At 44.9% G+C, this 12,240-nt stretch overlaps 1 protein-coding gene across 5 annotated transcripts in view; it reads left to right on the top strand.

Moving 5' to 3' along the window:
* Enox1 (ecto-NOX disulfide-thiol exchanger 1) overlaps window positions 1–12,240 on the top strand; it is a 557,937-nt gene that overhangs the window by 500,136 nt on the left and 45,561 nt on the right. For all 5 annotated transcript variants that reach the window (XR_005881833.1, XM_013114092.3, XM_013114091.3 and 2 more), the window contains 2 exons: window positions 5,250–5,357; window positions 10,074–10,130. Coding sequence is in view for 4 of the 5 variants with exons in the window: in XM_013114092.3 (XP_012969546.1) it covers window positions 5,250–5,357; window positions 10,074–10,130 (165 nt within the window). In the remaining variant the exon portion in view is untranslated. The remainder of the gene's footprint in view (window positions 1–5,249; window positions 5,358–10,073; window positions 10,131–12,240) is intronic.

The raw sequence follows: 12,240 nt of genomic DNA, 5'->3' as shown, positions 1-12,240 counted from the left end.
GGGAGCATTGGATAGTTTTTGTTGCTCCACTTTGTGAAGTTATGGTTTAAGTTCATAGAAGTAGAAAAATTAGAGCAAGCACTCATTCATCCTTCCATTCATTTATTCATTCACTAGCTACTGTATACTGGATGAGCTGGGTTATTGACTTTAGTGTTGACAGAAGACATCTAGTTGAGAACATGGATATAAAATGTGACACAGTGGCAAGTGCTTTGGAAACAGATGGTAGATCAATTCATGTTGTTTTGGTGACTAAAAGATGTCTCCAAGAAGAAGTCAAGGTATACTGGAGCCTATGCCAAATTGACACAAGCTATAGCTATCTGAAGGCAGGGAAACTCAGTTGAGAAAATGCCTCCATAAGATTCAGTTGTAAGGAATTTTTTTTTTTTTTGGCTTTTCGAGACAAGGTTTCTCTGTGTCTTTGGAGGCTGTCCTGGAACTCGCTCTGTAGACCAGGCTGGCCTCGAACTCGCAGAGATCCACCTGCCTCTGCCTCCCGAGTGCTGGGATTAAAGGCGTGCGCCACCAACGCCCAGCTGTAAGGAATTTTCTTAATCAATGATTGATGGACAGTGCCATCTCTGGGCTGGTGGTCCTGGGTTCTATAAGAAAGCAGGCTGAAAAAACTATGAGTCACGAGCCAGTAAGCAGCAGCCCTCCATGACCTCTGCCTCAGCTCCTGCCTCCAGGTTCCTGTCCTGTTTGAGTTCCTGTCCTGACTTCCTTCAGTGATGGACAGCAACGTAGGAGTGTAAGTCAAATAATCCCTTTCCTCTCCAAGTTGTTTTTTTGGTCATGGTGTTTCATCACAGCAGGAGAAACTCTAACCAAGACACAAGACTATTGCATTTAACTGTGTTGATTGCCCTGGGCAGGGATTCAGAGGCCTAGGCATTTACAGTATCCTTAATCCAGGGAGCCTTTTAATTCTTGGGGCGTTGCAGAATGGCATCAGAGGGACAGGCAGCACCAAGCCAGAACCTGGTGGCATCAGTGAGAGCAAGACTAGGGTAAGAACAGAACAGGCAGAGTTGGAAGGAGGATACCCACGGAGGAGGAGAGGGGAGTGGTCGACAGGTAGGCAGGATATGCGTTAACAGGCACAGTTTGAGACATGCTCAGCTATGAGGCTTGTGCATCCGGAAAGAAAGAGCCTAACAGACCAGCTCTGTACATTTGTAAAATGCCAGCGTACATAGCATGCAAGCTAAAGCCGTGGGCACAAATAGGGTCGCTGCAGAGAGCATGTGGAGAGAGGAAGAGCTGGCGACATCAGAGTGACTGAAATGCAGTGCTATTGACAGGAATCACATTGTGGTCAGTGAGGAGTAAACTGCACTGAAGGTAATAGTGATTCCTGTCCATAGCTACTCATTAGTGTTATCTGCAGAGGCTTAGGAAAGTCACCAATGCCCGGTTCCCACCTCGAGTCGCTGGAGTTAATTCGGCTTCTGTAGGCCCCAGAAGGCTGTGTTTTTAATACTCCTCAGGTGTTATTGGCATGCAGGATGAATGAAGACCCATTTGTCCTTGACTGTTCTTTTAAGAAACGTAAATAAAACTCAGAACTTAAACATCTGGTGATTTGCTCATAGTCACAGGGGAATAGAAAATGGGTGTTTTTTAAAATGAAGGGCTGTATCCTAAGTGGCTTCAGGGGTTGACCCAACTGGAACAGGGAGTGAATAAAGGAAAGATAAACAGGAACACACAGGAAAACTGGGATCACATGGATTAGATAGAGAAGCGGCAGCACCCCAGAAAGCTCGGTGTCTTTATTATGTACAGCCGAACAAGGAGGTGGGGTTACTATACACAGCTGAACATGGAGGAAGGGTTGTCATATACAGCTGAACAAGGAGGTAGGGTTATTATACCCAGCTGAACAAGGAGGTGGGGTTATCATATACAGCTGAACAAGGAGGCGGGGTTATTATACACAGCTGAACAAGGAGGCAGGGTTATTATACACAGCTGAACATGGAGGAAGGGTTGTCATATGCAGCTGAACAAGGAGGTAGGGTTATCTTAACAACTGAACAGGAGGCGGGGTTATTCTCTACACCTGAACAAGGAGGCAGGCCATTATACAGCTGAACATGGAGGCAGTGTTATCTAATCTCCATAGGAGAGATCTGTGGGAGAGCAGGCTTCAGGCTGTAAACATCCAGGGTTTGGGAAAGCTATAGGGCACATTTTCTGCACCTACTGTCAGCATCTGCACAGAGATCCACGGAATGTTTGCCAACCATCTGAGCCTAAACTAGGGAAGGCTTTACCATTTCCATGGTTCTGAGACATTGGAATCCTTGACATGACCATGTCCATATCAAACAATACACAGCCACTTGGGATTTTAATTGCTTGCTACAGTGAAGAATCTGTAGGTCCTATTACTGACTAAAAATGAGAAGCTTGACTAAAGTTTTTCTTCTGTATGTGGGGAGGGCAAGTGTTTCTGCACAGTAACCCTGTGGGTCGGCTCCCACACACTAGCATACCCTTAACCTAGAATGTCTATGTGAGTGCCTGTGCTGGTGAGTTCCAGTGTGGTCTTGTGCAGACTGGGGAAACTGGAGGTACTGATTCTTTATTGGAAGGGCAGACTGGGTAAGTTGGGTCCATGTGCCCTGTAGATGCAGTACAAAATGTTAACGTGGGTGGATCTGAGAAATGTAAATCACATTGAAAATACAGTAAACAGTAAGAAACATGGTAGTATTCCAGAAAAATGCATGCAAAACATCATCAGTGTATGTGTTTCAGAAAAAATAAGTTCAAATAAAAATTCAGGCATTATAAGCATTAAAGTGATTGTTTATACACTAAAAGAAAAGGGAATGGGACTGAAAGACTAGCTCCTGTGGAGAAGGTGTCCACATCCTCCCCTGTGAATATGGCCAAATGAAATGATCTTCTGTGTAACCTGGCTTGTAACCTGTATAACCTGCTCCATATCCTGGATTTGGCAGCTTCACAATGCAGGCTAATTACTGTGAATACTCTGTGCATAAAATGAACCATCTACTACTAGGCAGCGAGCAGAAATACACTACTCTCCATTGAAGACAATTTCCTCTTCGTTTTGCTCACTTGAATTAAAAATTGGATTTGAGATATTTTAAAACTCTGTATGTATGTGTGCGCACATGCGTTCGTCATTGCTTTTGTATGAGTGTAGGTGTGTACCTGCCACATAGCACATGTGGAAGTTGGGGGACAACCTTTGATGTCCGCCTTTGTCCTCCACCTTGAGCTGGAAGTCTCTTGTCTTGCCAGTGTGTGCATCAGGCTAGGTAGCTCTCGGTTTGGTTTTCTCATGGTTTGCCTATCTCTGCCTCCCATGTTACTGTAGGAGTGCTGGAATTCTAAACACCAACTTCTGGACCCAGGTTTATATGATCTTTGGAGATTTCTATACATGCATGGGGCATTTCCCTCGACTAGATTTGTAATTTTTAAGTGTTCTGAATCAGAACACCAGGCAACCTAGGACTGTCCTCTGGTCATTGAGGATTGACCAGATGAGTAAACAGGGGCATGGCCCACCATCTCTACTGTCTTCTAGGTGCTTCTCTCCATGCCATAGCACCTCATGGGCTCCCACATTTCCGTGCTCTAGGCTGCTGATACACAGTTTAGGCTCATGAGTTGGCAAAGGAAGTCACAATAGCAGAGTAGGGGGAACTAAGTTGTGAGAGAAACCACTATTTACAGAGAGAAACCAAGATGTTTAGGTCTGTACACAGTTCCAAAATAGGCACTTGTGCTAACAAGACCAAGATAAGGGGGAGAGGGAGGGGGCAGTATATATTGGGGTGGTGTGCGTAGCTTTTGTTTCTATTTGTTTTGGTTTAGTTTTTTTGTGAGCACTTCCATGCCCAGCTCCACTAAATCCGGTGGTATTGAAGATTCAGTGAAGTCCCTCTGAGTGGTGTCCATAAGCATGGGAAATCCAACATGAGGAGTCCCTTGGACTCTGTGGTTAGCTGCTGGCCCGCTGTTCTGTGGCCTGATGCTCTAGTCAGCTCCTTCACGGCAGGAACACACTACACCTTCACATTCCTAGAGAGTCATTAGTTATGTACCACAGCAGGAAAATACTCACTTCTGTGTTTTCAAACTGGTCCTTTGTCGTCAAGAGGCTTTGACTAGACATCGCTATTTCTAGGGCTTGATTTGCAGCCCTTGAATGTATTCCCTAGCCTGTATCGCATTAACCTCGAAGAGTCTGTGCAGGGTGGTCCTGGGCTTCGGGCAGACGAGGTAAGCCTCCAGATGAGTTACAATGGATAGGGCAAGGAAAGCTCGAGGCTTACAAAATCCCTTCAGTGGCCCTGCTTGAAAATTGTGGTGTAGGCCATAGCTTACTGTTTTGACAGCTTATATCAGCAGTTTTCTCAGCTGATATATGATTGCCGTTGGACTTCCATCCTGCTGATCCAATAAAACATCTCCGTCATAACAGAGAAAGCAGAAAGGGCTTTTGTGGTCCCTGCCACATGGGGAAATAGCTGTATGGTATGGAAATCAAGTAAAACTGAGAGGGTAGGCTGCGTTTTAATTTTCAGCTTCTTTTTTAAAAGATTTATTTTCTGTGTATGTATGTGTGTGCAGACACTCATGGAAGCCAGGAAAGAGCATAGACTTCCCTGGAACTACAGTCGCTGTTGCCTCCTGCCCCCCTGTGGGTTCTGGAAGCCAAACCTAGGTCTTAACTTCTAAGCCACCTCTCCAACCCCTTATTCTTCATATGTCAGCTTGTTTTATAAGCATGGTTCTATGATTTTTACAGACACTCGTTAGTCAGAGGAATACAATGGTGTCTTCACAGATATTAAATATCAGTATCACAGACAACCTCTTAAGTGTCCAAAACTGCAATGCTCCTTACCGGTTTTTTGGTGGTGGTTGTTGTTTTGTTTTTTTTTGGGGGGGGGACCTGTCACAAAAGTTAGCTGGTGGCCAGGCGGTGGTGCCGAATGCTTTTAATCCCAGCAATCGGGAGGCAGAAGCAGGTGGATCTCTGAGTTTGTGGCCAACCTAGTCTACAAAGCAAGTTCCAGGACAAACTGTAAAGCTACACAGAGAAACCCTGTTGAAAAACAACAACAGAATTGCTGGTGTCTGGATGAAGCTTTTGTGCTTAAAAACAAACAAAACTCTTACTGTTTGGAGGATATTTGGACCATCTTACACCTATCACCCCTCTCCTTTCCAATAATGATCCATTGATTTTACAGCAATTGCTGGCCATCCAGGAGGAGCTGAACAACAAGAAGTCTGAGTTGGAACAGGCGAAGGAGGAGCAGTCTCACACACAGGCATTGCTGAAAGTCCTCCAGGAACAAGTAAGTGAGCAAAACTGCACAGATCTCCGAACCAGTTCAGACACTGCAGGCTCGCACTGTCACACACACAAACGGGACTCAAGGAAACCTGCAGGAGGCTCAGCCTGTCCCAGGTCACAGCTCCTAGCAGCTCTGCCCTGTGGGATTTATACTGGCCTTCTCAACCGCTCGGCCCTCACCCCTCGTATCCCCTCTGATGATCCCAGCCCACCCAAGTTATGTTATTGTTTCTTCCAGAAGACAAATGATGATTTTTTATAGCATTTTAAACTGTTGGCAGGGAAGCCATTTTTCAAAGTAAGCCACTGGTTTCTCTTCGATCTAACAGCAAGGGAAATGAGTTTAGCACAATCCATGGTGCTCCTACAGACCCATGACTAAAAGGGGGCTGATGCAGAGAGATATTAAAAATGTATCTTTACTGTGTGTCCTGGTGAGCCACAGAATTTCCATTTTCAGTCTGGGAAGCTGATCACTTCCTTCCGGCTCTGATACGGAAGCAGAACCTGGAGTTGACCCATGCATGGGAAAGTATTGTCGCAGTAGGGTTTAAGATGACTCAGCAGAGTGAAATCCAAGCCCTGTTGTCTCTGCTGAAGAAGAGCCTTCGATCCCTGGAAGTACTTTCCCATTTCTGGTCTTAGTTTTCAGGCAACATGTATGGATGCTAATAAGGCGTGTCAAGAAACACAGATAGCAAGCCCAACCCTCTTTAACCAAAGTTACATTTTTTTTTGGTTTTTTTGTTTGTTTGTTTGTTTTATTTTTTACGAGACAGGGTTTCTCTGTATTGTTTTGGAGGCTGTCGGTCCACCCGGCCTCGAACTCACAGAGATCCGCCTGCCTCTGCCTCCCGAGTGCTGGGATTAAAGGTGTGCGCCACCACCGCCCGGCTAGTTACATTGTTTTAAAATTTCTACTCAAATGTACTTGTACAAACTTTATTTGTGCCATATAAATACCTCCAAAAGAGATGTTTTGGCCTGGTGGTGGTGGCACATGTCTTTAATCCCAGCACTAGGAGGCAGGGAAATCTATGAGTTCAAGGCTAGCTTGGTCTACAGAGTGAGTTCCAGGACAGAGAAACCCTGTCTTGAAAAAAAAACGAGAGAGAGGGAAGGAAGGAGGGAGAGAGAGAAGAAGAAGAGAGGGAGAGGGGGGGGGGTTTAGTCAGCAGTGACTCAGCCACTTCACAATTGACTTAGAATTTTAAAAACTTATTTAGTCAGTATTCTCTGAAAGTAGAAGCACCTTGTGAGGGGAAGGGGATTTTAGATAGTGCATAAACATTCCTGGATTTGGAAGGCAAGACTTTATAAATAACAACTGTTATCAATGCAGATTCAGTAACACACAGGCTGAATCTGCAAGGGTTAGGGTATGTGAGTAGGGGCAGAAAACTCTGGCTAATGAAGTTTATAGTGGCCTCCTTCCTAGGATGTGTAATGGCACTGTCACCCTCCCTGTGACATTTAAAAAATTTTTTTTCTTTTTTATTTAAGTTAGAAACAAGCTTGCTTTGCATGTCAATCCCAAGCTCCCTCTCCCTCCCCTCCTCTCCCACCCCCCAACAATTCTCCACCCCCCACCACATCCCAGTCCCCCATCCCCCACCCAATCTCCACTCTGATCCCCAGTGAGGGTGAGGCCTTCCATGGTGGATCTCCAGAGTCTGTCATTTCATCCAGGGTAGGGCCTAGGCCCTTCCCCAAGAGTCCAGGCTGAGAGAGCATCCCTCACTGTGGGATGGGCAGTCAAAGTCCATTTGTTCGCCAGGCATAAATACTACCCAAGGCCCCATAGATTACCTAGGCCTCCTCACTGACACCCACATCCTGTGACATTATTAAAGCAAAGTCCATATTTGATCAGAACCACACAGAGCTCTGTGATTGCAATGGTCTTCGTGGTGGTTTTCTGTTTCGGTTTTTTGGCTTTTGTCATTTTGGGTTGTGGGGCTTGTTTTTGTGTTTTAGATAGTGTTTACTGGAATGATTGTCATGATTTCTCATTTTTCTAGATGAATCAAATACTATATTCTGAGTAAAAGTTAAACCCATTTATCAAAAGACAGGAGTTGTGCAGAACTTACTGAGGGGCCTTGCTGGGGTGTGTTTTTAAAAAGCAAAGCACATGCCCAGCCATGGGAGTATCACACTCCACTTTCCATCACTTTAAAAAAGAGCTGTGAAAAGAACTCATGACAACCAAAATTGCAAAAGACCTATAAAGTATAACTGAGGGACAAAAGGGGGTGTTTCCATCTGCAGTGGTAATGTGACATGAATGGTTTTTTTTTCCTGCAAAGGCACCAAGAAAGAACCCAATGAGGCTAGGGGTACACAGCAGCCAGAGGTATCCGCACTGTTCTCATTACTCAGCAGTTGGCCTGCAGACCCCTCCCCCGCTATCCCAGCAGGCCATGCGGAAGGCAGCAGGAACATGTTGCTTCTCTGCCCCGCCCACATACCTAAGCTCCTCCTCACGAGGCTTTCCAGGGATCCATATAGAGTGACTACAAGTGAGAAGTTCTTTTATAGATAATGGCCTTTGCAAGCACCCACACACACATGGAAACATACATCCTCTCTGAGATTTTGCTATTAAAAAGCAACTGCCCCTGGCTGGGAATCCTGACAAGTCCAGATCTTGAGAGCAGATCCTCAGAGGCGTTGCTCATGCAGGGAGGACAGGGTCACCTCTGTGCTGGTCAGCACTGTCCCGTGACTTGCAGCTTCCTAGCGCCACCAGTTCCACAGACTCCTGCCCTTGTCCTTGTGGCAGTGAAGAGGGCATGCTACACTTAGAGATATTCCCTAACCCCTATCTCCCAGGCCTAGCAAGATGTGCATCTCTAGCTCCAGGAGGTGAGCAACAGGGCAAAGGCATAAGGAGCAGCTTTCAGGGCAAAGCACTAGAGCCCGGAGCCTCCACTGCAAACAGAGGGCCTGCAGGAATTTCCTGGGTGGACAGGAAGTAGGAAGAGAGCAAGTGTACTGTCACAAAGAGAGGACAGCTATGGACATAATGTGTCCTGGGGAGACTGGAACATATTTAACAGGGAGGACAGCACCTGTCAGTGTGTGTGCTTGTAAACATGGGAGGTCACAATGGCTTTGTACAAATAGTCCTTTATTTCTGCTGAGAAAAAAACAAAACCTCCTGAGCTAAACACACACACACACACACACACATACACACACACTCACACACTCACACACGCATACAGACATGCACACAGAGTTACCAGACAGAGGGAGATGAGCAGAGAGGAGACTAAAAGAGGAAGAAGAAGAATTCCATAATAAGAATTTTTTTTTTGGTTTTTCGAGACAGGGTTTCTCTGTATTGTTTTGGAGGCTGTCCTGGAACTCACTTTGTAGACCAGGCTGGCCTCAAACTCAGAGATCAGCCTGCCTCTGCCTCCCAAGTGCTGGGATTAAAGGCATGTGCCACCAACGCCCAGCCATAATAAGAAATTTTAAACCAAGAAAGGATAATATTTACAAACTCTCCTTTTATGCTCTGAGAGATGATGCACTGTGGTTTGTGCCTTTTTGTATTCCGATCTATCCTACATTGCCCCATGCCCTGGTATTGTTAGGCATACAACCAATGATGATGTAGCCCTAAGAAAGAGGGAACAAGTTTTTGTTGCAGGTAATTGGGTTAACATTAATGTGACGATGAGCCAAACAGACTTAAATCTAGAGTCAGCTGCTTCACCCTCAAATCCTCATGTCACCATGCCTTTAGTGAAACCCATCTTTAGACACGACTTTCCTACAGAAGTTTAAGACATCCCTGAAAACCCAGTGATTCATTTTAATATGCACAAATAGCCATAGAGAACAAATGTTCTGAATTAAGCATTGAGGTATACATGATTTTATTTTCTTCCAACTTTTAATGAATCCTTTCCCACCATGAATTTCTTCTATTGGGTAGAAAGAAAGGTATTGGGTAGAAAGGAAGGTACTGGCATCGCAGTCTGAGCATCACAAGCCGGGAAGAAAGGTGGCCCAGGGCCAGGCCATCTCTTCCTTGTCCTTTGTCCTCTGTCACCACAGGTCTGCTCTGAGTCAGGATAGGATGAGTGCCAACTCTAAAGGTTTCCTGAAATCTCCAATAACCCGTTCCTCTTGAGCAGGGTGTGAGTGCTGTTAAAAATCTCATTTGCAAACTAATTGTATCTCTAAATCTTCCTAGTTCTTCTTCTCTTGAAAGACTCAAGCTGTCTTCCTGTTATGCCATATCAGTCATCCAGCCCGGCCCTCACAATGTCTACAGCAGTACTGCAGCATGCTCTGGGGCTGCACGCCTGTCACTCCCCAGTGATCGTTAGCATAACGTCCATTGGTTGATGGCAACTTGCAAATACTGCAGGCTTTAAATTAATGGCAATCCCACCAGGAAATGAAACCATTTAGTATTCTGAGGAACCAATTTTATGTCTTATGTCTATAGAACTACTTTCTAATCTTAAGAAATAATGACCAAGATCCCTTTTTATTTATTTATTTTTGCCAGCCTTCAAGCTTTATAAAATATGGGTCACAAATGGGTTTCAATAAGATTCACTACAATTATGTATTCCATCTGTCTGTCCTCAGAAGTTTGATAAAATGCAGCCTCAGATGCATCATAGTTAACATGTTGTATGCTTACTGGATATGCTTGCTTATTATTCTTGTTGTTTTCCTTTAAATGTTGCAGTTAAAAGGCACCAAGGACTTGGTGGAGACGAATGGCCACAGCCACGAGGATGCAAATGTAAGTACCACAACCTGGTATTTTTATTTCTTGACGGATGCTGGTTGAATCCCTGAGGCATGGCACTTACAAAAGGAAATCAGAAGCCCTGTCTCCCAGGAGCTTGAGACTGTTCAACATATTTTTAATAGAAACTTTGACAATAAGACACACTAGACCCTCACTATTATGATTTACCTTTGTTTATGAAAAATTCAGCTTAAACATCCATCAAATATTCTAATTGCACTGAGTTTGCTTGAGACCTTTACTTGTCCAAAGCAGCAACACATATTGGGAGAGCGAATGGGATGGGACCGAGAATGCTAAGTTGTCTATTGTTTCTGTACCTATTACATTTGCTTGTCAGTGAAGATGACAAGTGATTGGCATGCAGAAGAGGTCTCAGAACACCTCTGTATGCCCAGCGTGCCCAGTCAAAGCACATCTGCCTTTGGTTTCTGCTCCAACCAGTAGCATAGTACATCTGTTTTATGTGAGGGATGACGGTGCCAGATTCTAGTTAGCACTGTGCCTTCTTCTCTCACCAATCTTACCTACCCAGACTCCAGAACGTTGTGCCTTAGAAGTTCCGTGCTCTCAGGTAGAGTAACACACTTGCTGAGAACTGTCCCCTGTGTGCTTGGTGGCTTTATTCTTGTCCTTTAAAAACTCTTTCTGTTTGTATTTGCTTAGCGTCCTCACGGGAAATGTCTACTAAGCAGTCCTTTTCACACAACACCAAATCAGACATGGTAATGAGTGCTTGATTAAGATAGAGCTAGAAGAAATTATATGTCTCATGTTCACTCTTGTTTTAATTGCATGCTGCACAAAGCCTAATAATCATAGTGCCCAAATCTCCCTCATTGAAATTACTTACTATTCCTACCCAGCGGCTCTTAAACATAGGGTGCTTAATGGAGGGCTCACCTTGTTAGTGGTCGTTGACTGAGTTCTAGCAGGAATGGTCAAGGATTCCAGAGGAACCTCAGGCATGCTGTCTGCTCTCAGGGAGCTTACACTCAGGGCAAGGAATGAAGGAACATGGATATAATGTGTTCAAAAGAATGAGGCAGCAGGGGTGAGATACAGTTCAAAACCCAGGCTTCTCCTACTTACTACCTGCCAGTTTGACAAGTTATGGCCCTCTGTGATCTTCATTGCCTCCCCTGATAAAAAGGGGGCTAAGCTCCGCTTAAAAGCCCATCGTTGGTCAGGAGAAATGGCTCAGTGGCTCAGGTGCCCCCTGCCCAAGCAAATCGTTCGAATTGCCAGCACCCAAACAAAACCAGAAACAAAAAATAGACATGGCCATGTGTGCCTTCAACACCAGCATTGGAGAATGAAGACAAGAAAACCTGGCAGGAGGGGTCAGCCAAACGCCAGTCTTCAGGTGAACAAAGAAATTCAGATGAGGGAAGATACTACATAGTTCTACATTGCATTCACACCACACACACACACACACACACACACACACACACACACACACAGAAAGACACACATACACATGCCTCTCTTGTCATTGTACTGAGTTAAGGATCATGGAAAGCCTTACTGTGTGAGGTTTTTTTTTGTTGTTGTTGTTTTGGTTTGGTTTGGTTTCCATGCTGGGTAGTGAAAGTGACTGTCTGGATCTATGAGGTTTGGCCGGCTTTGATGAATGGATAGGATGCAGAGCTGGTGAGCAGGGTTGCCACGCAGCCTTGTCCCCAGTTTCAGGATATATGTAGCATTTGTATTCCCGTTCCCAAGTTCATCACCCATGTTCTTAACTTCGATACTCCTCTACAGTACTCCAAGATGCTGCGTTTGCAACCCAAACTTTCATATCCATTAAACTTATAGCCTGTTGTTCTTTGCCTTCCAAGAAAGTTGTCATCTAGTTCAACAAGCTAGCCAAAGTACAGTGTGCCTCAGTCTCCTGGTCTGTAAAATGGGAAGGATATTTCCCTTCCTTTAGGATTCCTCTGAGAAACAAATAAGACTGTGGATGTGGTAACACCTTGAAACTGTAAGATTCTGTCTGGGGAAGAAGTCATAAACTCAGCTTCTGACTGGATTGAATTAGATGATGCACATAAACACGGGACTGTCAAGACATGGTGCCCCAGGGCCCTTGCTTGAG

The sequence above is a fragment of the Mesocricetus auratus genome, unplaced genomic scaffold (genome assembly GCF_017639785.1).
Source record: "Mesocricetus auratus isolate SY011 unplaced genomic scaffold, BCM_Maur_2.0 Super-Scaffold_2245, whole genome shotgun sequence".
Classification (NCBI taxonomy): Eukaryota; Metazoa; Chordata; class Mammalia; order Rodentia; family Cricetidae; genus Mesocricetus; species Mesocricetus auratus.
The sequence above is the reverse complement of the archived record's forward strand: the minus strand, read 5'-3'. Positions and strand labels throughout refer to the sequence as shown.